This window comes from Terrapene carolina, unplaced genomic scaffold (genome assembly GCF_002925995.2).
Source record: "Terrapene carolina triunguis isolate 2854851 unplaced genomic scaffold, T_m_triunguis-2.0 Scaffold231, whole genome shotgun sequence".
Classification (NCBI taxonomy): domain Eukaryota; kingdom Metazoa; phylum Chordata; order Testudines; family Emydidae; genus Terrapene; species Terrapene triunguis.
Window position 1 is genome coordinate 8,699,348 of NW_020664582.1, and position 27,294 is coordinate 8,726,641.

General features: G+C 45.2%; 1 protein-coding gene across 1 annotated transcript; it reads left to right on the forward strand.

Moving 5' to 3' along the window:
* Positions 1–2,069: 2,069 nt before the first annotated feature.
* Positions 2,070–26,286, forward strand: SLC13A5 (solute carrier family 13 member 5). Its single transcript, XM_024206934.2, has 11 exons — positions 2,070–2,219; positions 4,185–4,321; positions 6,253–6,461; positions 8,703–8,874; positions 10,733–10,855; positions 11,558–11,770; positions 14,156–14,277; positions 15,216–15,334; positions 17,281–17,442; positions 21,975–22,112; positions 23,320–26,286. The coding sequence occupies exons 1-11, from the start codon at positions 2,121–2,123 to the stop codon at positions 23,446–23,448; spliced, it is 1,623 nt and encodes a 540-aa protein (XP_024062702.2). The 5' UTR covers positions 2,070–2,120; the 3' UTR covers positions 23,449–26,286.
* Positions 26,287–27,294: the final 1,008 nt, after the last annotated feature.

Sequence of the window (27,294 nt, forward strand, 5' to 3'; positions counted from 1 at the left end):
GTAGGATCAATGCCAAAGCTTGTGATAGGGCGGTGGTATGCAGGAATAGCAATACAGACTTCAATAAAGAAGTTTGTAATTATAAAATTTATAATTTAATGAGTCTAGTGAGGTATTTTGTATTCCGCTGAAACATTGTGTCATCTTAACAGGAGCTTACAGGATTGCATAACAATTTACTAGAATTCATCAATGATCACTTTCACAACTGCCCTCCAAGAGGACAGATTGTTATGTTTTTTTGTCCTTGTTCAAAGAAGCAAAATCAACATTCTGCAGTTGTTAGTGTTAATCATGACTATATTTTTCTAACCTTAGTGCTTGCTTTTCAGTTTTCTAAACCGGACTGTGCTTGAATTGCCTGTGTCTATAAGAGTTAATTTATAAGCATTGTTGTCTTTTGAACTTTAAGTAAATTATTTACTCCACATTCTAAATAACCAGTGCTTCTATTGTGAGATTTGTTCAAGAGTAATATTCTCCTTCAGACCCTCAGAGCTGTTTCTATTTTTCACACAGTGGCCAAATGCAATCACATATGATGAATTCTAACACTTAGCTACTGCTGCAAAACCTAGAATCACATTATAAAGTCATAGAAACTCTAATTAAGTCTCTTCCCTTGATATCTCTCCTGTACTCTAGCCTATGCAGAATTGTTCCTTACAGAGCATACTCAGTAAATAACCTCCTTCTAAGTTGATAAACATTTCCAATTACTTATAAATAACATGTTCTGCTCATATAAAGAGCTTCTCAGCAAAAATAAGCAACACATGCCGGCTTATAAAAACACCTTACAGCACATTTGTGAATATCAACTTCCTGCTTGTTTGTTTTGCGCCCCCCCCCCAAGCCTTAAGACCCAACAAACTGTTATTTCAAACACAAGCAAATTGTGAACTATGGAGCATTTACACCTGAGCCAAAATAATGTTTACAGTCAGTTAATGAATACTTACTTCTCATAAGAAAATTGAATTTACAAAGCCTAGCATCGCTAGGCTATAAAAATGCCTCAACAATAGTTTAACTGGACATGTTTAGACATTTCTAATCCAGACAACCCTAGGGTTACCAGATAGCAACTGTGAAAAAATGTGATGGGGGTGGGGGGGGGGGGAATAGGCACCTATATAAGAAAAAGTTCCAAAAAACGTGACTGTCCCTTTAAAAACGGGACATCTGGTCACCCTAGACAATCCCCGTGTTAAGAAAACATTATAATTTCAGAGAAATAGTTTAATACCTATAATATAATGATCCTCAGTCAGATGAAAGATTTTCAAGTGACTACTAGTGATTTTTGGTACCTCAATTGTTAGGTGTCCAACCTGAGACACCTTAAGGAGGCCTGATGTTCAGAAAGTCAACATCTGCCCTGTGAAAATCAGGCCCCTTTTAAGTGTCTTAAGATGAGCACCTAAAACCAGACCTCCAAAATCATGAATTGCTTCTAAACATCTTGGCTAGTAGGCATGGAAGCTCCTGCTTGAATCAAATGCCAATTGAAAGCTGAACATTTAAGTTAGCCATATGTTTGCATTTCTATGGAAATTCTGGTGTTTCCACACCCTAAGCTTTGGCCTGAAGTCCTCGTGCATTTAAAACCCCCCTAGCTTTGCCCGTGCATTGTTTTCCATGTGATGTGAATGTTCACTTAAGCTAGTTTCTGAGTAACTGGTTGAGTTGTAAAGATCAAATGTCTCTTTCAGGACTTGGCTTCTTGTGGAGATGGGTCTGGATCCAATTAAATCCAATGGGGAGTTGAAGGTATTCGGCACCACTCAGGATCAGGCCCAAAATTCACTTTGGGAGTGAAATCCTGGCCCCATTGAAGTCTGTGGGAAAACTTCGATTGAGAACATTTTTACCTTTAAAATTTACCAGATTGCACCAGCTGGGTGTCTAAGAATATTTTCTTGGAGAAGAAGAAAACAACACTCCTATTAAAAAGCTCTTTTCCTTCCCCTAAGAGACCACTTGATTAGAGCACTGCCATTTATAGCCTGGGATCTACTGGGGGACCCTGTGCATTCAGCTACTCACTTGATTTCTTGTGCTTAAACCCTTGTTTGCTTGTATTCCAGGAAGCCAAATGTGGCTATGTCATCATCCTTATGGCTGTGTACTGGTGCACAGAGGTCATCCCATTGGCTATCACAGCTCTCCTGCCTGCTATATTATTTCCTATGTTTGGAATCCTGGAGTCTAAAAAGGTAAGAATTGATTCTAGGTCAGCCTCGATTTAAGCATAAACTTCAGGGGCCCAGACCAGACTAGACCAGCATACTCCAATGCACCAATGTTTCTGTGCCTATCACATTCACTGAGTTGCTTTTCATCATGCAAGTAGCACTGATAATATCACCTTGTGTGGTTTACACTGCTGCCCCTAAGTTCTGGTGCAGGTAAAGATCTGGTTAGATTTCATCTCCGTACCGGTTTTATTGAGAAGATTTGAGCTGGAATGAGACTTTTAACAGTCAAATCCTGGAAGCAAGTTTTTAAAATGACATTCTAGCAATCGTATGCAGTGTAGCTGTGTCAGTCCCAGGATATTAGAGATACAAGGTGGGTGAAGTAATGTCTTTTATTGGAACAACTTCTGCTGGTGAGAGAGACAAGCTTTCCAGCCAGACATGTGGCTTGAACGCTTGTCTCTCTCACCGACAGAAGTTGGTCCAATAAAAGGTATTATCTCACCCACCTTGTCGTTCTAGCTATCAACATCCCCCCATCAGTATATATTGGACATAGGATTCTTTTTTTACTTCCTACTCTTAATGGTCATGTGGTGTTGCTGTATGCTGTTAAATGACCACTATGCTCTACCCTAGAGGTGGCTGCACTTTGTGGTGAGTGAAGGGATTCCTCTGTATATAGTTTGTAAAGTGCTTTGAGATGAAATGTACAACATAAATCTGATTGCTTTCTGCAAATTATTATTTATATTACAATAGCACTTGAAGGCACCCACCAAATTTGGGGAACCATTGTGCCAGGTGCTGTATAAACACATGGTAAGTGGTAGTCCTATATCTGAGGGGCTTCCAATCTGAACACACATGATGGATGGGGAAACAGAAGCACAGAGAAGTGAAGTGACTTGCCTAAGGTCACACAGGCAGTTCCTGGCAGAGCCTAGACCAGAACCCAGGCCTCCTGGTCTGGGACTCCGTGCCCTATCCCCTGGAGACACTGTCTTTTTAGAACAAGCTGTACTGCTTTTTGTAAGGAATTGTTGCCTTTCATAGTGGAAAAAAGGTGTGCTGCTGGACTCGTATTGGAATCTCACACCTTAACATCCATCCCCCTAAACCTCTTTCACATGCCAACCTCAATACTCAGCAAACAAACTTGATGGTGAAATTCTGCAGATACAGAAAGATACAAAACCAGCTACATGGTGTGGATTGTGTCCTTATGTAGTAGCTGGTCCAAATAGAGGAGAACAACCTACTACTGCTGCCATCCGTGGAGTTATTGTTTCAGTGGTAGAGATCTGTGCTTTGGTGCTGAAACTCCTGAGTTCAGACTTCTGAAAAGCCAAGGGATCATGTCAAAAGCAACTCCTGATCAGGGACTGATACTTTGGGAGATCTCAGATGCTTGAGACAAGATACTTTTAGCAGGGGATGTATGTAACATGCTGCCAAAGAGTTTGCTGTGTCCTCCTTTAGTAGCTGATTCTCATAGAAGATAACAGCCTACTACTTTTGCTAGCTAATGGGCATGCTACTTGAGCTGGAGTGGTGGAAGTCTGTGATTTGGTTCTGAAAGTGCCGGGTTCAATCCCTGCTGATGATCTATTAGGGGTAGGATTATGGGGCTGATTTTTAGAGGTACCAAGTGACCATCTGGGCCTTAACATCTCTGAGAATCAGACAGCATTCATGCACTACTTAGAGCTACTATACTTCTTATAGTACATGTCAGCAGTTATTTATATTTCATTAGCATCTAGTGGCCCCAACCATCAGGGCCCCTTTGCACTAGGCGCTGTGCAAACCGGATAAGAGACAGCCCCTGCCCAAAGTAGCTCAGCATCTAAATAGACAAATGGAATTGAGAAAATGTACAAGTCAGTGGGAGTGGAAAAAGGACCAGAGTACCTTGGCTGTTGACAAATCCAGCCACCCACTTGTGACTCAGACACTGACGGGCAGTTCCTCTCATTGCAGGTGTGTATGCAGTACTTGAAGGACACCAACATGCTGTTTGTCGGGGGGCTGGTTGTGGCAGTAGCCGTGGAACACTGGAATTTGCACAAACGCATTGCACTGAGGGTCCTGCTGATCGTCGGAGTGAAGCCCCCACTGTAAGAGGCCCTGTTACCCCTGCCTTCCTATCGGTCTGTGATCAGGAGCAACCAAGCTTAGCAGAAGCGTCTTCAGATGCCAGGAGACTAGGGGGAGAGTGTGAGAACTGAGTCACACAGAATGAAGGCTACAAAAGTCTCAGTTGTTTCGCTTGCTCTAGGAAGGGCGTCCAGAGGTTGTGTATGCCCGCAGGAATGATGCAATGTTTGAAAGCCCAGGATGGCTGGAAAGGAAGACACTCATCATTCAGCTTCCACGGAAGTCAATGGGAGTCTTTCTGTTGAATTAATGGGAGCTTGGTTCTGTTCTGCTCTAATCTATACAGGTTCTTTTATTACACTCATCACTATAGTATCTGCTCAGGCCCTTCGTGCCTCAGTCAGTGTGGGTTTCAAGTGCCCAGTTAAGCTCCTAATGCTAAGTGTTCATGTTTCCCATTTGGGGACATGGTGCCCTTGGATCGGACGTTCGGTTGCTGTTTGAATCTGACTCTTTGGGGAGCCAGAGTAAAACCACCACATGCAAGAGACTAGAGGTCTCCTCTAGGCCCAACCTGGGCATGAACCAGACCCAGGCCCACCCAAACCCATCTTAAGGGGGCTAAGTCATTTTCCTACCTGACCTGACCCCTCCCACAAACCTGAGTCAGTGCCACCATGGGTCAGCAGGGCGGTAGCTGCATGCACCGGCGGCTGCATGCTCTGCTCCTGCCGGCTGCCACCCCCTGCTGTGCTGGCTGTGCTGCGGAGTAAGAGGTGCTGGACTCCTCAGCTCATGTGGCAGCTGAGAGGAGCAGGTCACGCAGCCACCGCCATGCCAACCCCACAGGCAGGAGGAGAAGACCTGACCCAAGCCAGGAGTTTTCCCACCTGACCTGCCCCAGACCCGACACAGGGAGTCAGGTCCCGGCGGGTTCAGGTGTGAAGGGCTCTACAACAGATCTTGTAAGTGTGTGGCTGAATGCCCTGATAGCCTGTTAAGGCTCAGATCCTGCCCACCTCCCACGCCCCTGGCTCTTAAGTCTCACAGAATTGTTGTGCAGGGGAGGCAGGCAATGGAGAGATCACCCAGGGGGACTGATCCTTCTTTGTCTGCACAGAGGGGGCAGATGGCAAATGTATGAGCCCCAGAAGGGGCAAGGACATGCCCAGGGGGACCAGGACAGCATAGGAGGAGTGCAGGGGTAACAGCTGCTACTAAAGCCATGGGCAGTAATAGTGGCTGTGGCCGTGCTGCTCAGTCCGGGGGGTTGCGGGGATGGTTTTATTCCCCTGACACCAGCAGAGATCATCTGTGCAAATCCCCTGTGCTCAAGACACCAGGATTTGGCCCCAGTATTTAATCAGCATATCAGTGATCCCGAGATCCCTGTCGCCATTTTCATGAATGCCAAAAACCCGCACCCTGCTCCAGCCAGTTATTAGCAGAGAGGAAGCCATAAGTGGCGCCCATTCTATGGCTTATTAACTCTGGCGGTGACGTTAGTGAGGGAGCGGCCGAGACCACAGCTGTTCCGTGTTAGCCAGGATCCACAGCGCAAGTCGAGCTCACAATATCAGAGACTGCAATTTTCCAGATTTCCAACAATAATCAGAAGAGAGGAAGGCAACCTCGCTGTGGTTCGCTGTTGTGAAATGGCTTTTTTATGCTGGCTAAATGATAGGTGCTTCCAACTAGGGCATACATGACAACGGAGTTACTCACAGGGAGTTGCGTGGGGCTAACTACTCTGCTGGAGTGACTCCAATGAAAGCAATGAAGCTGCACCAGCCAAAAATTGGGCAATGGTTTCCTTTCCTGGAACAGGTAGTACGCTCCAGAGTGGGGCCTGCTGTACAGGGTTGCCTGGAAGTAGATTGCGCTGGGTGGAAAACCCAGAAAAGCTTTCATGGTTATTTTTCTTTCCTTCCCTCTGTTTCTCCACGTGCAGCCTTATGCTGGGCTTTATGGGAGTCACCGCCTTCTTGTCCATGTGGATAAGCAACACAGCCACTACCGCCATGATGGTCCCTATTGTCCAGGCTGTCTTGGATCAGATGAACAGCACAGAGCAGGACCTGACGATTACGGACCAGCCTAATGGGCAAGTGAATTCAGCGATTGAGCTGGAGGAGAAGAACACAATGACGTCGGTGCAGGGTAAGGGGCCTCCGAGCAGGCCTAATCAGAGTCTGTTTCAATTGCTGTATAAAAGCCTGATTCAGAGCCTGCTGACTTCAGTGAAAAGACTCGTACTGAGGTCACTGGGCTTTGGCCCAGGCCCTAAGAAAGCCAGGAGCGTTCTTATCCAGAAAGAAACCCATTAAATACATGAAGGCCCAAATTTTCAAAGATGTCCCCCAGTTCTGGGTGCCTCCCAGCTTTGGGTGCTCAGCTCTCAACAGCTGGGGCTTAATTTTCAACTGTGCCAAACACCCCCTCGACCTCACTGGGTGTTCAGAGCCTCTGAAAATTACAACCAATGGGTAACATTTTCAAAAGCACCTAAATGACTTAGGAGCCTAAGTCCCATTTTCAAAAGTGACTTTGGCACTGTGGTGCCTAAGTGTCATTGAGAGTCAGTGGGATTTAGGCTCTTAAGTCATTGAGGCACATCTGAAAACTTTACCCCCTCTCTTCTTGTTTTGTCCTTGATCGGTGGCTGTTCCTTTATCAAGCAAGTTGCGGGATTAAATCATGAAAAACTGGCCGAGCATCGACTGAACAGGAGCTGCAGCTGGTACCTGCACCCCTGTGAAATGTATTCTCACCCTCATGGGGATTCTTTGCCTCTCTTTCTTTGTATTTTGGGAATTTCTGAGACCCTGATCCTGCAATAGGCAGGAATTTTTCTGCATAGGCAGAACCCTGCACCCTTACTGAGTCCTAATGTCTTCGCAGGCACAGAGGACCACCCATGCAGGGGTCATTGTAGGATCAGGACCTAAAGTGCTTTTCAGGGGAGGAAGGACAGTCTACTCTAGGGGGTAGGGCACAAGACTGGGACTCAAGAAACCTGAATTTAATTAATCAGAAAGTGAATCGGCCCCAGATTCTGTCTGACGTCGGGTAAGTCACTTAATCTCCCCTGTGCCTCAGTTCCTCATCTGCAAAATGGGGTTAGTACTTCCCTGCCTCCCAGGGGAGTTGGGAGGGTAAGATCCATGAATGATTGTGAGGTGCTCAGATACTGTGTTGATGCCTACACAGATTACACTTGGCGCTTTGTAATAATGCTGCCCATTTCTAACTTCAGAGCTGTTGTAATGGCAATAAATTTTCTTTTTGTGTTCAGTGATACACTATTAATAGGGGTGCTGAATAATAAAAAAAATGCTACCCCTCTACTGTGGGGTCAGTTGCTCTCAGTTTCCATGGTGATTTTATGCAGTCCAACAACATAACATGTGTTTCCAAATTAGGCCCTCATCCAAAAGAAGCAACAGGATGAGCACGATATTACTAGAGCAAATACAGGTCTGATGTAAGCAGACACAACTCCATTGATCTTAGTGGTTATACCAAGAATGAATTGGATCCTATGTTTTCTCTGGATATATTGGAAGCCTCCATTGTTAGTTGTGGGTTTCTGCCCTGGTATTTGAATAGCACCATCACTGTAATATCTGAGCACCTCCCAGATATTAATGAATTTACCTCACAACTCCTCTTTGTGGTAGGGAAGTATTGTTACCCTCATTATACAGAGCAGGAAACTGAGGCACAGAGGGTATGTCTACACTGTATTGTAAACCAGGTCTGTGTGACCCAGGCTTGTGGACTCAGAGTTTCCAAGCCCATGCTTGAGAGTCCACGCTACATTGTAAGCCTAGGTTTACAATGGCTGGACGCAAGTCACACAGCCACACTAACACGTCGATTCTCCGCTACACAGACCTTCTGACTTGGGTCTGCGGCTTAACCTGTATCCACTGTAGAATGGCAGGGCTTGGACCAGAGTCACAGTGGAACTTGGCCTTTGACCTACCCCCACTAGCAGAGTCGTAGGACCTGGGTCCTGAGCACTTGCCGACCCCGGTCAGATTGATTTGAGTGTAGACGGAAGGGGCATTTGGGCTCAAACCTGAGTCAGAGCCCAGACTTATCATGCAGTGTAGACATACCCAGAGAGGCAAAACAACTTTCCCAAGCTCTCACAGAAAGTCTGTGGCAGAGCCAGGAATCAAGCCCTAATCTCTAGAGTCCCAATTCAGTGCCACAGCCACAGGACCATCCTCCCTTCTCTTTGCCATAAGTAGTATTATAAGATGATATGAGGACATAGTCAACATAGCTTGGCATTCATTAAACTAAGAGGCATAGACAAATTGCAGCACCAAGAACATTGCCCCTGTTCTGAGCTTTTGGTCTCCACTGCAAGTTCATATTTGTTATTTCCAGTCATAGGTAATGGTGACGTTCCTGAGGAACCCAGAGCTCTTGGTGACAGGGAAGTGAAGAAACTCATCAGTAAGGGGATGACGCTATGTGTGTGCTATGCTGCTAGTATTGGAGGAACTGCAACGCTCACTGGAACGGGGCCAAACCTGGTTTTGAAAGGCCAGATGAATCAGTAAGTTGTTCTTGCCATTTCTCCTTCAGCCTCTTAAATGGGCTCACTCTCCTTTTTGACCAGCACAACTGAAAGTCTTAGTTGGTGGCTGCTGATGTTGGCTTTAAGAGTTACCTGTTTATATGTCATAATGAATAATGTATATGATGTGCTTTGCCTCCTCATCTTCTGCTCCAGCACAAATGGGTAGTTAGAGCTCTAAATCAACATTTCCCAGTCTGTCGTAGCCCACTGGGGCTATGTCTACATTACATTGTAAACCCAGGTCTGTGGGCACCTGAGCTTGTGGACCGGTGTTTCCAAGCCTGTGCTTGAAGTGTCCACACTGCATTGTAAAGCTTAGCTCGCAATTCCTGCACCAGGTCTCACAGCTGTGCTAACGCATCCATACTGCTCTATGCACACCTTCTGACTTGGGTCTGCAGCTTGAGCTGTGTCCATACTGCAAAAGGACAGGGTTTGGACCCAAGTCACAGTGGGACTCGGGCTCTGACCTACCCCTCTGGCAGGGTCCTAAGACCTGGGTCCTGAGGGCTCGCTGACCTGAGTCAAACTGATTTATGTGTGGATGGAAGGGGGACTTGGACTCAAACCTGAGTCAGAGCCCAGACTTAATGTACAATTTAGACATACCCTGGGAGTCTTTGGAGTGGCTGCTGGTGGACTGCAGAGAACAGATTGGTCACATGGTGCTGGCTCCTCCTTGTTTCCATCTATAAGGGAACGAATGGGAAGGGGAAATGCAATGAGAAACAGGAGACTGTGATTAACTCTTTTCATAATGGACAAAACGTAAAAAAGCCAGCTAAAATACAGTAAATATTTCTGTAATATGATTTCTCCATGTAAGCAGTTGCTGTAGAAGCCACAGGGATGTTATGGAAGAGGAGAGGTGGCATCTACAAGATGCTCTTTCTCTGTTAAGATGTTGTCTTTGACTATGCAATAGTTTGGGAACCCCTGATCTTAGTGCTACAGTCTCTGTAGGGGAAATTCCAGTAGACTCCACTGCTATCCTTCAACTGATTTCTGCTGGAGAACCAGTAGCCCCAGCAGGTAGTAGACCAATAGGTTTCAAAAATCCATCTGGCCCAAATGGAACCGGTAGAAAATGTGCAACTGATATTTACAATAGAGTCACATCCACAACTGACTGTGAATGCAAAATTCCAGGCACAAAGTTAGAGACTGTTTTTTCAAAATGTGTCCTAACTCTTTAGAAACTAAGAGCCAAACCTAGGTCCCATCAAAGCGAATGGAAGTTTTGTTATTGGTTTCAATAGAAGCAGGATCATGCCCTAAATTCCTATCTTCTTGAAGATCCCCTTCGTTCTAAAGAGTTAGGGGAAGGGAATGCTGAAAGCATAGGTGGTTGAGCAGACTTGTTGCAAGCAGAATATTTCCCCAAGTTTTTGATAGGGCACCTGTGGGTCTTTAAACTGCGCTTATGTCATATGGGTCCAAAATAGACAAACACAAGTTATTTGGGCTCAATAAATGGGTAACTGGATGAAATGTAATGGGCTATGATATGCAGGTATTCAGACTAGATGATCTAATGGTCCATTGTAGCCTTAAGCTCTATGAATTATGAAAAATAGCAACATGGGCTGCTGTGTGCAATTAATGTAAACCATTCTATAAAGAACACTGGAAAGTTCAGTCAGGGCATTTAGGGTACAGTCTGAAGTCCATGAGAGCCTTTCCACTGACTTCAATTGGCTTTGGATGAGACCCGTATGGGTGACCAATGGATGAGCCCTGAGGCTCTTATATTATTCCAATTAGCGCATATAGAAGGGAGAATATACTCAAATGGTTTGACCTTGGTACTGAAACCATTGTTTTCTCTCCTCAGACTGTTCCCTGAAAATGGTGATGTCTTGAATTTTGCTTCCTGGTTTGGATTTGCGTTTCCTAATATGATTCTGATGTTGACGTTATCTTGGTTTTGGCTCCAGTTTTCATTCATGGGGTTCAAGTAAGTATAAAAATATAATGTTATGGGCCAGATCCTCAGCAGGTGTGAATCTGGCCCTCTTGGTTTGTCTTTTTATCATCAGGTACATGTTCCTGAGATTATATGATGGCTAGGTCTGCAATCTGGAAGAAAAGTACTGTATAGGCAAGGAATGACATACGTCACATAACATTGTATCTTAGTAGAAACTTCACATATGTAAAACCGTCTGTGGTGAGATTGAACTGTGCTTATTACAACCACATTTGTAATTTGTGTTTATTTTCCAGTAGAACCTAGAGGCCACAACTGAGATTGAGGCCCCATTGTGCCAGGCACTGTACACACACTTAGTGAGAGACAGTCCCTACCACAAAGAGTTTATAATCTAACTAGGTGAGGCGAAACAGAGGCATAGAGAGGTGAAGTGATTTGCCCAAGGTCACACAGTAGATCTGTGGCAGAGCCAAGAAAAAAATCTAGCTTTCCTGATTCCCAGTGCAGTGCCTGGCCCCCAGACTGCACATCTCAGCAAGAGATGGTAACAAGTGGCAACTATGTGCAAAGGATAAATCAGATGTTGTTCACTTTATAACATGCTGCAGCCATTCTAGGCAGTAGCTAACATAGTTCTGTGCTTCACATGGCAAGTGTCAAAGTGGATTCACTGGTAATTTTCTCTTGCAAGCAAATATTTACAACTTTCCTTTTTTTTTTTTAAAGTTTTAGGAAAACATGGGGCTGCGGGATGGAGAGAACTGACAAAGAGAAAGCCGCTCTCAATGTGCTCAAGGCAGAGCTCCGGAAACTAGGCTCCATCTCCTTTGCTGAATTCAATGTCCTCATGCTCTTCATTCTACTGATTCTCCTGTGGTTTAGCAGAGACCCAGGCTTCATTCCTGGCTGGGCCACCTTCCTCTTCAATAAAGATAAAGAGTAAGTTTGAATCCTGCAGTGTTTTGGCTGACTTAGTAATACTTTATTTGGCTCTACTCCTGTTTGATCCTTAGGGGCCTTTAATTCAGATCCTGTATCAAGTCACACATGGAAGTTGTTTGACAGGTCTGATTTCTAGTTCTCATTTGTTGCACCGCACCAAACCACCAGATAATTGATAATCTCTGCTCTAAAGAGGCACAGCTGGCGAGGGTGCCGCAGCCTAAGACTGGCATAGCCAATGTGAGGGGAATTCATGCTGTTTGTGTCTCAATCCAATTTGTTTATTCATTTCTATTAGCCCTTCAATTTTATGAGTTAAAATCGGATTGAACATCATTTTAATATGCAGTAATGTCATCTGCAAAGGAGAATCTGTCCGGCACTCACAAGGAAATTGACTCAGTGATTTGAAAGGCTTCTCCATCTTCCTCCTATGCTCCTAACCTTGCACCCAGGTTTTAAAGGGAAACATAATTAAGAGCATTTCTTGCCACACCCCACCTATGCTGCAGTGTTTGAATTCATTTGGCTTCCTGTTGAGAAGTGTCTTTACTCATCTCACATGCACCAGTCTCACCTGCGACCTGATGATGATGATGATTGGTCACCTGCAGCTGTTTGTTTGTTTGTTTGTTATTCTTTTATTTATTTGTATTGTGGTAGCACCTAGGAGTCCCAATCACTCCACTGTGCTAGGTGCTGCACAAACATAGAACAAAAAGGCTGCCCTTACCTCAGAGAACTCACTAGCGAAGTTCACAATTCCAATCTCTAGAGACTAGTGTTTAGGATTTTTTTTTACACTTGAAATCTTTCCACATCAACAGAGGCTACGTCTTCACTACCCGCCGATCCGGCGGGTAGCAATCGGTTTATCGGGGATCGACTTACCGCGTCTCGTGAGGACGCGGTAAAATCGATCCCTGATGGCTCTACCGTCGACTCCGGAAATCCACCTCGACAAGAGGCGGTAGCGGAGTTGGCGGCAGCGCGGCAGCGGTCGACTTTCCCGCGTCCTCACCGCCAGGTAAGCCGACCTAAAATACGCAACTTCAGCTACGGTATTCACGTAGCTGAAGTTGCGTATCTTAGGTCGGAAGTCCGCTGTAGTGTAGACCTAGCCTAATAAAGAGAAAAAGGCGTCAACTACACTAAATAAAATATGTGCATGAGTGAGACACTTTTCTTTGAAATATGAAGGAAACATGTTAAATAGCTATGCCCTGGGTGTTGTTTTGAGGACTTGGTATTTGCTACAGTATAACATTTTTAAAAGTACATGAGTGACTTTGGAGCCTAACTCCATTTTCAAAAGTGATTTAGGACCTCCCAGCTTAGAAGCCTAAGAGTAGGTCTACACTGCAATTGGAGGTGTGATTGCACCATGCGAGCCAACTTTAATCTAACTAGCTTGGGTATCAATAGCAGTGAAGCCAAAATAGCTTGGACTTGGGCACAGCCTAAGTGCCTGAGTAAGTACCCATGTACAACATGTGTTGCAGTCACACCACTGATTGCAGAGTGGATGCACACCAAGTCCCATTGACTTTTAATGAGACTTAGGGCTTGTCTACACTTACCGTGGATCGACACTGCGGTGATCAATCCACTGTGGGTCGATTTAGCGGGTCTAGTGAAGACTTGCTAAATCGACTGCCGATTGCTCTACTGTCGACTCCGGTACTCCACCAGAACGAGAAGCATAAGGTAAGTCGATGGGAGAAACTTGCAATACTCTAGATACTGCAGTAAGTCAGCTACATGAATAATCTTAGGTCGGAGTTGTGTAACTTAGGTTGACTTAACTCCGTAGTGTAGTCCTGCCCTTCGACTTTAGTGCCCAAGTCACTCTTGAAAATGGGACTTCAGCTCTTTAGCCACTTAGTCTGTAAAGGAAATATTTTCAAATGGCCTAAATCCAAGCAGGGTTCTGTTCCTGGCATTCATTCAACCTTTGGCAAGTTAATTAGCATTCCGTGCCTCAGTTTTCCCTGGGTACAAGGAGGATGATAATACTTCCCTACTTAACAGAAGTGTGGTAGAGAAGACACTTGGAGATCTTTCAATGGAAGGCACGACGGCATTGCAAAGTGATATTAAGTAAGATGATGCAAATGTGGCTATGTGGAGTTTTGCTAGTCTGGATATCAGAATCTGCAATATCAGGGTACAAAATATTGCTACATTCTTAAACACCGAATAGAGAGATTGTACAGACAAAAGTAAATAGGACTTATGGTTACCATGTACTGGGACAATGGTGTGTGTGTGTGTGCTGGATGGATGCCATGTACTGGGACAATAGTACACATGCTGGAGGCATGCCATGTTTTGAGACAATGGTGTACCATATTCTAACCTGCCCTCTGCTTTTTCTTTTAGGTACGTTACTGATGCCAGTGTAGCTCTCTTTGTTGCACTACTACTGTTTGTAGTTCCTGCCACTAAACCCAAATTCAACTGCTGTAGTCGAAATAGCTTTAGCCCTGAACAGAACAGAGAAGGTAATGGAAAGAGAAATTGACAATATTGATGCTTGACTTGGAGCTTTCCCTCGGCCAGTCCAGCTTTATGATTCTGTGGTGAGATCACAACTCACCGTGCTGAGATTGTGAAACCATTTCTCAGCTCCAGCTGATGGTGCTGGAAGAAGCACTCCTTTGTGACTTAGGGCTTGTCTGCAGGAACCATTAGCATGCGGCAGACTCGGGTGTAAATCTACCCTAGGCCAGCCTGCCACACACTGCCTGTGTGGACCCTGCTGCGGCATGCTAAAAGTTCCCTAGTATACACTGTCCTACTCCTGTTTCAAAGCAGGGTAGATCAGAGTGCACAGCGGAACTTTCAGTGTCTGTCCATATGAAGCCTGGGGACAGTGAGTGTGCGAAAGGCTAGTGCAAGGCAGATTCACACTTCAGCTTGCTGCGAACTAAGTGTTTGTATAGACAAGCCCTTAGTGTGTGCAGTTCCTGGGAGCTAATCCCACTTCTTAGTTACTGCTGGCACTTGACCATAACCCTTGTATATCACTTATCAGAGGGGTAGCTGTGTTAGTCTGGATCTGTAAAAAGCAACAAAGAGTCCTGTGGCACCTTAAAGACTAACCGATGTATTGGAGCATAAGCTTTAGTGGGTGAATACATGAGTCTGATGAAGTGGGCATTCACCCACGAAAGCTTATGCTCCAATACATCGGTTAGTCTTTAAGGTGCCACAGGACTCTTTGTTGCTTTTTGTATATCACTGTGCACCTGAAATGGGCAGTTTTCTCACTAGCATGCCTGTCCTGGGCTATCACGTACACTGTGTGTCATTGGGCTCTAGTGCTTCCTTTGCCCTGGGGTGGTAGCTACAGTAAGTGCACATCTGAGTATACAGCCTTGAACGAAGTCGGTGTCTTCACCTCCTCCCAGCATTCTTTGCTCTGCTTTTATCTTTTTAGTGATGAAAGAGCCCTTTTTCCCAGCCCCGTTGCTAGACTGGAAGGTAGTTCAGAGGAAGATGCCCTGGAACATCGTGCTGCTGCTAGGAGGAGGCTTCGCCTTGGCCAGCGGAAGTGATGTATGTCCTCACCTCTAGCTGCCATTGAGTCTAAGGGTGATCTTTCTGCTCTGCTTTCTGGTCCCTTGTTAGTAGTAACAGGTCCAAAGCGAACCAGCATCTGAACCAGTGCTTAATTTGTGCCAGGGCTTGCCTTGGCCAAGCCCCGGCACCTCTGGGCCTGGCAGTTCAGAGCCCCGGCACCTCTGGGCTTGGCAGTTCAGAGCCCTGGGACCTCTGGGCCTGGCAGTTCAAAGTCCCGGCACCTCTGGGCTTGCTGCCTCAGTTATGAATGTAAAAAAATTGTTTGAGAGACAGCATCTCTTTCATTACAAATTAAGCACTGATCTGGACAGTAACTTGAACAATTTAGCAGCTCAGCCCGTTCTCTATTTATTAGCATAATTGCTTTCTGGTTAGGATGGGTGTGCCTCAGGGATTGAACTCCAGGAGTTCAAGTGCTTAACTCCTGCTTCTCCAAAACACCTGAGCCTCCAGAATCTGCAGTATTGACAGGAAATCTTCCTTGAGGTTTCCTTAGCGCAAATAGCAGGAGAGCGGCCTTCCTTGTTGTATATTGTCACCCCCAGATCTACTTCTGGCCAGACAACAGAAGTGCAGCAATATATCTAAGCGTTTCAGAGCTGTTTTGGGTTTGTTTAGAAGGGATGTGAATCCTCATACTGCAGGGCATAAAGCAAACACTTACTGAAGGGATTAAGGAAGCAACTCTCTCTATGGGCAGGTTATTCCATAATCATCCACTAGAGCAGCGGTTCTCAAACTTTAGCAACCAGAGGACCCCCATTTTTATTTTTAAAAGTTTTGGGACCCCCCCAAAGCCCCCCGCTCATTCCATCCCCCCTCCCTCCGTCGCTCGCACTTCCCCACCCTCACTCACTTTCACCAGGCTGGGGTAGGGGGTTGGAGTGCAGGAGGGGGTGTGGGCTCTGGGAGGGAGTTTGGGTGCAGGAGGGAGTGAGGGGTGTGGGCTCTGCCTGGGAGGGAGTTTGGGTGCGGGAGGGAGTGCAGGCTCTGGGCTGGAGCAGGGGGCTGGGGTGTGGGGTGCGGGCTCCAGCCGGGTGGCACCTATCGCGGACCCCAGTTTGAGAAACGCTGCATGAGGGGGTTTCTTGAACCTTTCTTTGAAGTGTCTGGTAGTGACTAACATCAGAGGACATAGGACTCACTGGACTACTACTCTGATCCAATGTTCCTAACTTCAATTCAGCTCTAGAAATAAGCAAGGATTTGCAAGAATCCTGGCTCCATTAAAACTGTTTCACGCACCCCTGTTGAGATGGGTCTGAATCAGACCCCCCAGATCCCCAAACTGCCAAGCTTTGAGGAAGTTCACATCCATCTCCCAAACTTTGTGGCTGGGCTGTTCTTAAATGATGGGCCAAACCAAAGCCCTGGATTGGAACATTGCCCAGACTTTGGATCAGGAGGATCCAAAGTATGGTGGTTTTGGACTGCATAGCAGAAAACTTTTGTAAGACACTGGAGTTCATCTCTGATGGTATTCATGAAGGAAAACACAATCATTCAATTCAGTATCTTCAGAAGCCTTAGCAATTCTTTCAATGATTCCTCTGAGCAATTCATTAAATGTCTGCAGTTGTGTGGCTTCCTTGGTCTCTGGTATAACTCAGTATTGAGCTTCTACTTGGCAAAAATGTAAGTACTTTCTGACCAGAATGAGAGAAAATAAATCTGACTTAATTTCCAACTGGCAGGGAATCTCCTTTATTATTATTATTATTATTACTATTTTTTAAGAAAGATCACATTACTTGTTCTATAAATGACCTAGTTTGTTTGCTCTTGAATGATCTAACCACTAATATCGATGGCCTGTTTTCATATGTGTATTTGGATCTGGCAATACATTACATGCAATATGAGCTACTATGGATGGCCTAGAGTTCTGTGTCTTACTGAATTTCCCCTCTTGATTTTGTCAGGCTTCTGGTCTGTCGAAATGGCTGGGTGATCAGATGACCCCATTGCACGCTGTCCCCCCATGGGCCATCGCAGTGATACTTTCACTTGTTATTGCTGTCTTCACCGAATGCACCAGTAATGTAGCTACGGCCACCCTCTTTCTACCTGTCTTTGCGTCCTTGGTAAGATTTTTTTCTTATTGGGTTTTCTCACTGCTGATCTGGAAAATTGACTTAAAAATCAAGGAAAATGGATAAAGTCTTTAAAAATGGAGCAATACCACATTTAGTGCCATAAGCCAAGGGACTTTATATGCAAATAGAGTTACTGAGAAAAGCATCTAGCAAACAACCCATCAGATAGCAAAGCTGGCTCTAGTGCTGGTGGGGGCAAAAAGGCCAGACTTGCAGCCCTGGAATCCTTTATTTATCCACAGGATAGGTATCAAACAGGCAGCGGCACTGCAGACTTCCCTGGCACTGCCCTGCCACTGTGCATCAACCTTGATGGTCCAACTCCTGGAATGAGAAAGTAATTCAGCCTCCTTGGCTCCTCTCCTGAGATTGCCTATCAGGAGGCCAGTTAATGCCAACTGCAATGGTGGTTTGTGTGATGTGGGCACTTGTCCACTGGAAAGTGGACTGAGCCACCAACTCATTTAAAATAGTTTACCCTACACCAGTCAGCTGGTAAAGATTTTTGGTCACTTGAGCTGTATTCAGCCAGCAGCCTGGAGGTTAAAAGTTCTATCTTGCATTCCCCCCATGTGCTAGGCAGTCCCCACCAAAAACATTTCACCTCTTTAGTCTCTCATTCAGGGGAGCATCACTGAAGTCAATAGACCCTAAACACAAGCTTAAAATTAAGCACATGTGAAGTCCGTAACCATATGCATATGCTTCAGTGCCATTGAAGCCAATGGGGATAGACTTTAGCATGCTCATAAATGCTTTCCTGCCTTAGAGAGGGGCAAGTTTAGTACTGAGGGCTTGGTTTTTCCATTGCCTTGCACCTTGTGTGCTCATTTACCCCAGTGCAAAGTGAGTACAAAACGTGCGTAAAGCCCCACCATTCTGAGTTTAACATTTTACCCCCACTTTGCACAGGTGTAAGTGATGACCCAAGGTGTAGGGCAATGGAGCCTCGAGCCGTGAATGTATATAGCTGGTGAAACACTTTAGGATCCCTTGGGATTACAAATGCTGTATACATGTAAAATGTTATTTTTCTCTGCTGTGACAGTCTTCCTGCAGGGCTCTAGATTTTTGTTCTCCTTTGTTCAAATCCAGCCCTCTTCATTCATTTCCTTGGATGTTTCAGCCATCTCTGTCTCTTTTTTGCACTGAAGACAAGAGCATCCGTATAGGGTTCATTGTGTCATTTCTGCCGAGCAGAACAGAACATTTTTAAACTCTAAGAAGACACACAAGGAAAGGAATAAAAATGGTCACAGCCTTTTTTGAGCAGAGTTGGCACCACAGCGGAAGGATAGTTTTGTCTTTATTTGTAAAGAGTTTTAGTCTGTTCTTTCAAGTAAAATTATCCTGACCCAGGCTGCTTAGCTGGCAGTGACTTAAATTGACACATAAGTTCTGGGGACTGGAGAATCCCACAAAACAGGCAGACTGTTTAAAAGTTTTGCTCTGTGAGCCTAGTAATTATAATCAAGTTCCTGTGTCGCTCTGACAAACCCTCTCAAAGTGTTGTTAGAGATCAAATAAAAGAACTCCATATAAATTTGACCAGAACCCCAAATTATACCATGCAGAGGGGAAAAAAAGCATCAAGTACCATTTTTAAATGTTACTGTGCATCTGCAGTCAAAAGTGAATTGTGAAGTGAATTAAACCGGCCATGTAGCAAGCTGTGTTTAGGAGAAAAAATTCCATGTGTGGGAACGTAGAAGTTAATGGAACCTATCCAACGTTGGCAGCTCTGTAAATACAAAACTGGAGAGAATACCTAGAAGATCCAACAAGACAGAGCAGAGCTATAACTAGGAATTTTAGCAACCATATTTGTGCCCCCCGTGGGGGGGAGGGGAGGGGTTCTGGCATTTCTCCGCCCCCATGGCTTTGCACCATGGGCAGCTGCCTTGCTCACCCTGCGCTGGTTACGGGCCTGGGCCAGTCATTGTATATATTTGATTTAGAAGAGGTGGACAGTAGTAAAATAAAAATGGAAAGCCAGCATGAGAAATACTGAATCATCAAATGCATAAACAGCTTTTTAAAATACAACAGATATTAAATGGTGACTATGGAGATATTTAGTTGAATGCAATTTCAGGGCAACAAGACTATACCCCATGTGAAACCTGCCTGTACAGAATTCATATAGAGTGAGATTCAGTGTATAGTGAAGTAATAATGAAATTTGGCACTCTTTGGACCAGATCCTCATCTGGCATAAATTAAAGCAGCTTCACTGAAGTCTGTGAAGCTACACAGATTATATCAGTTGAAGGTCTGGACCTCAGACCTTCTTTCCAAACCTCACAGGGAGGTTGTTGAGGATAAATACATCATGTTAAGGGCTGTGATTAAGAGGACTGTCACCAATTGTCCTCCATGTTCACTGAAGGTAAGACAAGAAGTAATGGGCTTAATCTGCAGCAAGGGAGATTTAGGTTAAATAGTAGGAAAAACTTTCTAACTGTCAGGGTAGTTAAGATCTGGAATAGGCTTGCAAGGGAGGCTGTGGAATCCCCATCATAGGAAGATTTTAAGAACATGGACAAACACCGGTCAGGGATGGGCTACGTTTACTTGGTCCTGCCTCAGTGCAGGGGGCTGAGACCTCTCGAGGTCCCTTCCAGCCCTACATTCCTAAGAGTCTATGACTGTGAGGCACTCAGATACTACGCTAATGAGGGCCATATAAGTACCTCAGATATACTGATAGATCATCTTCAAAGGGCTTTGAAAACATTATGGAGCCAAATTCTGCCCTCAGATATGCCTGTGCAGCCGCCTTTGGATTGGATGGGAATTGGGTGCCCCACTAAGGGCAAAATATATTGTTGTTGTAGTGTCTAGGAGCCCCAGTCGTGGACTAGAGCCCCAATGATTTAGATAATGGCATAGAGAGTGCACTTATAAAGTTTGCGGATGATACCAAGCTGGGAGGAGTTGCAAGTGCTTTGGAGGATAGGATTAAAATTGAAAATGATCTGGACAAACTGGAGAAATTGTCTGAAGTAAACAGGATGATACTCAAAAAGGACAAATGCAAAGTGCTCCACTTAGGAAGGAACAATCAGTTGCACACATACAAAATGGGAAATGACTGCCTAGGAAGGAGTACTGCGAAAAGGGAGCTGGGGGTCATAGTGGATCACAAGCTAAATGAGTCAACGGTGTAATGCTGTTGCAAAAAAGCAAACATCATTCTGAGATGTATTAGCAGGAGTATTGTAAGCAAGATACAAGAATTAATTCTTCCGCTCTACTCCACGCTGATTAGGCCTCGACTGGAGAATTGTGTCCAGTTCTGGGCGCCACATTTCAGGAAAGATGTGGACAAATTGGAGAAAGTCCAGAGAAGAGCAACAAAAATAATTAAAGGTCTAGAAAACATGACCTATGAGGGAAGATTGAAAAAATTGGGTTTGTTTAGTCTGGAGAAGAGAAGACTGAGAGGGGACATAACAGTTTTCAAGTACATAAAAGGTTGTTACAAGGAGGAGGGAGAAAAATTGTTCTTCTTAACCTCTGAGGATAGGACAAGAAGCAATGGGCTTAAATTGCAGGAAGGGAGGTTTAGGTTGGACATTAGGAAAAGCTTCCTAACTGTCAGGGTGGTTAAGCACTGGAATAAATTGCCTAAGGAGGTTGTGGAATCTCCATCATTGGGGATTTTTAAGAGCAGGTTGGACATACACCTGTCAGGGATGGTCTAGATAATACTTAGCCCTGCCATGAGTGCAGGGGACTGGACTAGATGACCTCTCGTGGTCCCTTCCAGTTCTATGATTGTGGTAGGTGCTGTTAAAACATAGAACAAGAAAATTTAGCCCTAATCCTTTACCCTAATCCTCATAAATACCTGTGAGGTAAATAAGTGTTTATTTTACATTTTACAATGGTATCCCCATTTTACAGATAGGGAACTGAGACAGAGTTCTGGAGGGCCTGATTTTTCAAAGGTGCTGAGCCCTTAGAGCGCCCATGACTCCAGCTGAAGTGGTGGGTGCTCAGCAGGTCTGAAAATCAGGCCTTTAGGGTGGGATTTTCAGAAGAGATCAGTGCTGGCCTAGAATCACTCTTCTTGAAGTCAATGGTGAAGTGCCCATTGCCTTCAATGGGAACTGAGCTAGGCCAACACTGAGCACTTCTTTAAATCCCACTCCAAATGACTTGCCCAAGGACACAGAGTCTGTGCCAGATCCAGGATTAGACCTGAAGACTTCCTATCATCTAGTCTTGCATTCAAACCATTAACCCATGTCCCTCTCTCTGGAAATAGGATGGAAGCCTTGACCTACATCAGTAACATGTAGTGTGCAATACGCAGGGCTGGTTAGAATGAACTTTCTGTTTAGTGAAGCAGCCCTTTGCTATGAGAGGAGTCCAGTGCATCATGAATTTACGGTTCAGAAGTGACTTATATGGGGGGATGAACTGACCTGTTGTGTCTGTTGGATCTCACAGGCTTTCTGCCTGCATCTGTTTCTGAACAGTACTAACACTACGTCTGTTCTCTTTTCCCCCAGTCACAATCAATTGAGGTCAATCCCTTGTACGTCATGATTCCTTGTACTCTCAGTGCCTCTTTTGCCTTCATGCTACCTGTGGCAACACCTCCAAATGCGATAGTGTTTTCCTATGGTCACCTCCAGGTTTTGGACATGGTAAGATGATGATGATGATTCCCTGGTATTTTACTTAAGCTTTCCATTACCCTCTTCCGTAAATATCATGGATGTAGCTTAGTTTTATGGTCCTGCATTTCCAAAGTTCCCTTGACTGTCAATAGATACATGGAAACAACCTCCGCTCTAATGCTACCACCCCATGTTATGGTTGCGTTGTAATAGGAACTCGTACGTAAAAAGCAGTGGCGCTTCGCTCCAAGTAATTGCCACGCAGGATAAAACTGCTGATTCTGCAGTCTGTCGTTTTGTCTTTTATACGTACAGGGTAAAACTGTGCTCACTGCAACCTCGTTGTTTTCCATGGGTTTGCATTAGTGCAGCAGGGGGCCTGATCCTGGGCCCATTGTGGCCAATAGCAGAACATCCTCCTCAACATGAGTAAGATTGATCCTGCAATTGATGGTGTGCAGGCGAACTGCTGCACCAGGCGGAGCCAGACTGCAGTCAATGGGGCTCTCTGGAGTCCACCCATGTGCTGGATTGGAATCTAATCTGCACCGATGCAGCTGGAAGTAGTGTAGCCGCTCTAAGACAACGGGAGAGAGCTCTCCCGTCGGCTTCATTACTCCAGCCCTGCGAGCGGCAGTAGCTATGCCAGCGGGAGAAGCTCTCCTGCCAACATAGCACTGTCCACACCAGCGCTTAAATCAGCATAAATTATGTCACTCAGCAGGGGTGGCTAATTCACACCCCCGAGCAACATAACATGTCAACTTAAGCCGTGGTGTCGCCATGGCCTCATTGTGGCCGAATCTGGCCCTGAGCCAATAAATGCATCTTGTTTGACAACAAGGTGGGTGAGGCAATATCTTTTATTGGACCAGCTTCTGTTGGTGAGAGAGACAAGCTTTCGAGTTGATCCAATAAAAGATATTACCTCACCCACCTTGTCTCTCTAATACCCTGGGACCTACACTGCATACCACAGTGGAAACTAGCTTGTTTGACAGTCTTTCAAGATTCCAAACTAATTACAGAGCTAAGAGTTTGCACCACGTTCCATGGCAGTTCCATTTACAGAAGCACACAGAACTGCCAGCACAATGGTTATCTCTCTGCTTTAATAGGATGAGGAGCTTAAGGACACCTTCAAGTTTCTTCATTGTGTTTATGCTCATGAGTTCTGGCAGGTCTTTTGAGACTCATTTGTGCTGGTGTTTTGTTTTTTGTTTTTCCCCTCCAGGCTAAATCTGGAATAGTGATGAACATCATCGGAGTCCTCTGCATCACTTTGGCCATCAATACCTGGGGACGTCCCATGTTCAGCTTGGACACGTTCCCATCCTGGGCCAATGCCACAGCTGGAAAGTGAGCAGTAAAGAATTTATCAGAAAACCCAAAGGAACCCTAGTACTGTTTCCTCCTGGCCCCACGTCCTGTCTAGAGCCTTATCAGCACCTCAGATGCTGGGTTAGGATGAATGCAACATTCTGAGGTCTAAATTTCAGGTCAAATGCAAATCAACTCATTCCAGCTGTGACTGAGCCGTAAGTGCTGCTTCCGCACCGAAGTCTGAGGAGCTGTGTCCGTTTCATGCCTGTGATCTCTGTTTCTCTCCAAGCAAGATGGGGATGTAGCTCAAGATTTTATTTAACTTTATTAAATGGAAGAGAGGCTGCGCTGCAAAAAATGAATCGCACCTCCGTGTAACTAGTGTGCACTTGGAAATCATTAGCATCGGACACTTCATACAGTCTGAGGCCCGCTGCAGTTCCTTAACGTCCTCCAGTGTCCGCCAGTCAGTAATTGCACTGAGTGTCCCGGCTGTCACTTGCAGGCTAATGCAGGAATGGTTCATTTAGACTGGGCTCAGCCATGCGGTGAGAACTATTCCTTCCAATACAGAGCCAGCAATGTTCCCTGAGGCCTTGTCATCACTCCCAAATCCTCACAGTGAAGAGTCGGGTTGACTAACACCAGGCTGACTGACCATGACTTGGCATCAAGCAAGACTGAATCATGGTCAGCTTCACGTTGGCGCAAGTTGCACTCAGAAGTATGTGTGGTTTCAACAGGGCAAGTACTTTATTAGACAGCGTGGAAGTGATCAAGATGGGCGGCAAGACTTCCAGGTGTAGTTAAACCTCCGAGATTAACCCTTTAAGTGCCTACCAGCAGAGTGCTAGTTAACTCGTTAATTCTGGGGCGAAGACAAGGCCTGAAAGACCAGCTTTTAAGCAGGAACACTCTTCCGACTTGTATCAAAGTATAGCAATAACCAGAGAGTGAATTTAAAGCTATTTGTGGACTGAGTCCTGAAATCCTTACGCATGGATCCCTGTAGGACTGGGTCCAGGGGCTCCAATAGCAGTTTTGTCTGATGAAGGTCCTGTGTGTAAAGTGTTTTGTAGCACCTGGTTTATAACTGGAATAGCACTATGATTTCTCTCAATTTTCTGAAGCAGCTGGTGGCAGACGGCTACAGATGTATCTGGCCATACGTCTGTGCCAGTGTCATGGGGAAGGTTTTAATTTAGTATTTGGAGACTAAATTAATGGAAGCCAGGGCCACATGATCTAGTGGAATGGCCATAGGGCTGGATGCCAGGCACCTCCTGAGTTCTGTTCCCAGACTCACTATGTGGCCTTGACCAAATCACTTCACTGCTCCATGCCTCAGTTTCCCCAGCTGCAAAATGAGGATAATGATACTTACCTACCTCACAGGGGTGTTGTGAGGCTTAAGAGCCCAACTCCTGCAGCCCTGGGAGATCGGCCTGAATAAGGGCTTCAGGATTTGGGGTCCCTAATGAGTTAATGTCTGTAAGATATTAAATGTTGTTGTTATTATGACTTTCTTTATAGAACTGGAAAAAATCATTAATTATTGCTTTGTCTTTAAAAACAAGGAAACTATTTATCCACAAAAACCTCTGGTGTGAGAGCAAGAGGCATGTCCTGAAGGGAAAACACTTTAATAATGATTTAAATTCATTGTCTAAGGGTCTGATCGTATAAGGTGCTGAGCACCCTTGACCCCATTGACTGCAGTGAGAGTTGCACTTGGCCTCTCTAAAGGACATGCTCATCTCAGGTAGGATTGCCAACCCTCCAGGATTGTCCTGGAGTTTCCAGGAATTAAAGATGAATCTTTAATGAAAGGTTATGTCATGGGATGAAACCTCCAGGAATATGTCCAACCAGAACTGGCAACCCTAGGCTTAAAGAGTCTGTAGTGTGGCCAAGGGCCCAATGCAACCTGGGTGGCCCTCTCCCTATAACTGCAGGGTGAGGACAACTCAGATTAGCTGTTGGGTTCTGTGGCTGGTGAACTTCACCTAACAAGCAATATCTGTCAATCTGTTAAGGAAGATCCCAGTCCAAGCAAGAAATAATATGGTTGTGGGCATCTGATCAACACTTGTCTAAACAGATACGCGAAATCAATGGGTGTTCGGCACTTACCTTGCTCAGGTGCTTTTGTAAATCCCACTTTGCACCTCTCTGCATCTTTTGGTGCCTAAATCCCTTTGTAAATCTGGCCCAATGTGCCTGCCCGGAGATGCTGATGGCCCTCAGCTCACAGTGACTTCACAGGAGCTGGTCCAAGGACCGTTTTGCTGGAGAGTATTAACTTACAATTCTCATTTTTGACTGGTGGGATGAGAGCTGGGTGAGACTTTCCAGTCAACATGGTGACACCAAAACTTGAAGCAGATTCATTTCAATATTTTCAAAAGGAAGCATTTCAAGTTTTCAGTTTGAAACAACTTTTCCTTTCCAAACTTGCCTTGCTTTTATTTAAAAAACTCAAATAACATTCAAAAGAGTTTGCAAATGGACACCATCAAAACCAAACCTTTCCTTCCACCCAGAATATTTTTCATGACTTTTCAAAATTTGCCAATGAACTGAAAATAATCATTGTATTCCTCCCGCTGTAGCTGGGATGTAAAATCTGGTAGCACTAGAATGCTAGGACTAGTTCTTAGTTTTCTTGGCTAAATTAACCAAATTAAAAACTTTGCTCTGAAATGTAGGTTTCGGGGAGGGGCCTTAACGGAGTCATTCCCCAGTGCTGTGTGCAGGAGTGAGCTGTGGGGAATTTGTGTAAGAAGAGGAAATGAAGTTGTTACTTGAGTTCTCATGTCAGTCAGGGCATCTTTTTCCTGTATTGCTGCAGAAGTTGAAATTAAACTTTATTTTCCTATATGGGCTTATAAGACTTTTTTTATCGGGAGTGGGAGGGGCAGGAGGAACATATAGGTGTGAAAAGAAAGAACCTGGTTTCAAAGGGTTTGAGCCCTTTTTATTGTAATCATTGAGTCCTCTTCATACATGTCATGGTCCCAGGGCCGGCGTTTCCATTTAGGCGGGACCTAGGCGGTTGCCTAGGGCACCAGGATTTGGGGGGGCGGCATTTTGCCACCCTTGGCGGCAATTTGGTGGCGGGGGAGTCCTTCCGCACTCCGGGTCTTCGGCAGCAATTCTGCGGCAGGTCCTTCACTCACTCCGGGACCCGCCGCCAAAGTGCCCTGAAGACCGGGAGCGCGGAAGGACCCGCGCCTAGGGCGCCAAAAACCCTGGCGCCACTCCTGCATGGTCCTTTAAATATCAACTCTTTCTTTTTAAGGCAACTTAAATGGAAAAGTCACAGGATGTGAACTTGCCAAATAACAAGTGGGTGAACTCCATCTTCTTCCCAGCATGGCTGGTTTTTCTTGTTACCCAACACAGGGCTTGATGACATTGCATTACACTCTGTTGCATTACACGGTATGTTGGTGTCAGTGCATTGAAATCAGTGGAGGTAAATGGGGTGGAGAATCAGCCCCAGGGATGATGATCTGGTTTGTGGGAAGGGGGCAGAAGCGGAATTCCAGGCCTTGCCCGGACTAGGATTCCAAGGTGTGCTGTTCGTGTGTTAGCTAACACCTGCTAAAAACCAGTGTAGACTTCAACACATGCTAAACTCGTCAAGTTAAAGCCTAGACCCAAGATGGGGCTTCAAATGGGAGGAATTGCCTCAGACACATGAGTACCCTTAATTGCTGAATGCAAACTTTACATGAATGCTTGGCTTACTTGTCATGTCAAAGCTGTCCCCTCTCCCCCAGGCAGCAAAATTAATGGCTGATAATCCAAGTTTACACTGCTGAGCAGCCAAATGGGAAAGGAATTTTTATTTAGTGCCCTTCTGCCACCCATATTTGTGTTG

What these genes read in the sequence shown, in the direction of transcription:
- SLC13A5 (XM_024206934.2), top strand. Translation starts at nt 2,121, where the DNA reads ATGGCTGTGTACTGGTGCACAGAGGTCATCCCATTGGCTATCACAGCT. An exon ending in GAATCCTGGAGTCTAAAAAG is followed by an intron (nt 2,220 to 4,184) that starts GTAAGAATTGAT and finishes CTCTCATTGCAG; the next exon opens with GTGTGTATGCAGTACTTGAA. An exon ending in TACCTGTCTTTGCGTCCTTG is followed by an intron (nt 17,443 to 21,974) that starts GTAAGATTTTTT and finishes CTTTTCCCCCAG; the next exon opens with TCACAATCAATTGAGGTCAA.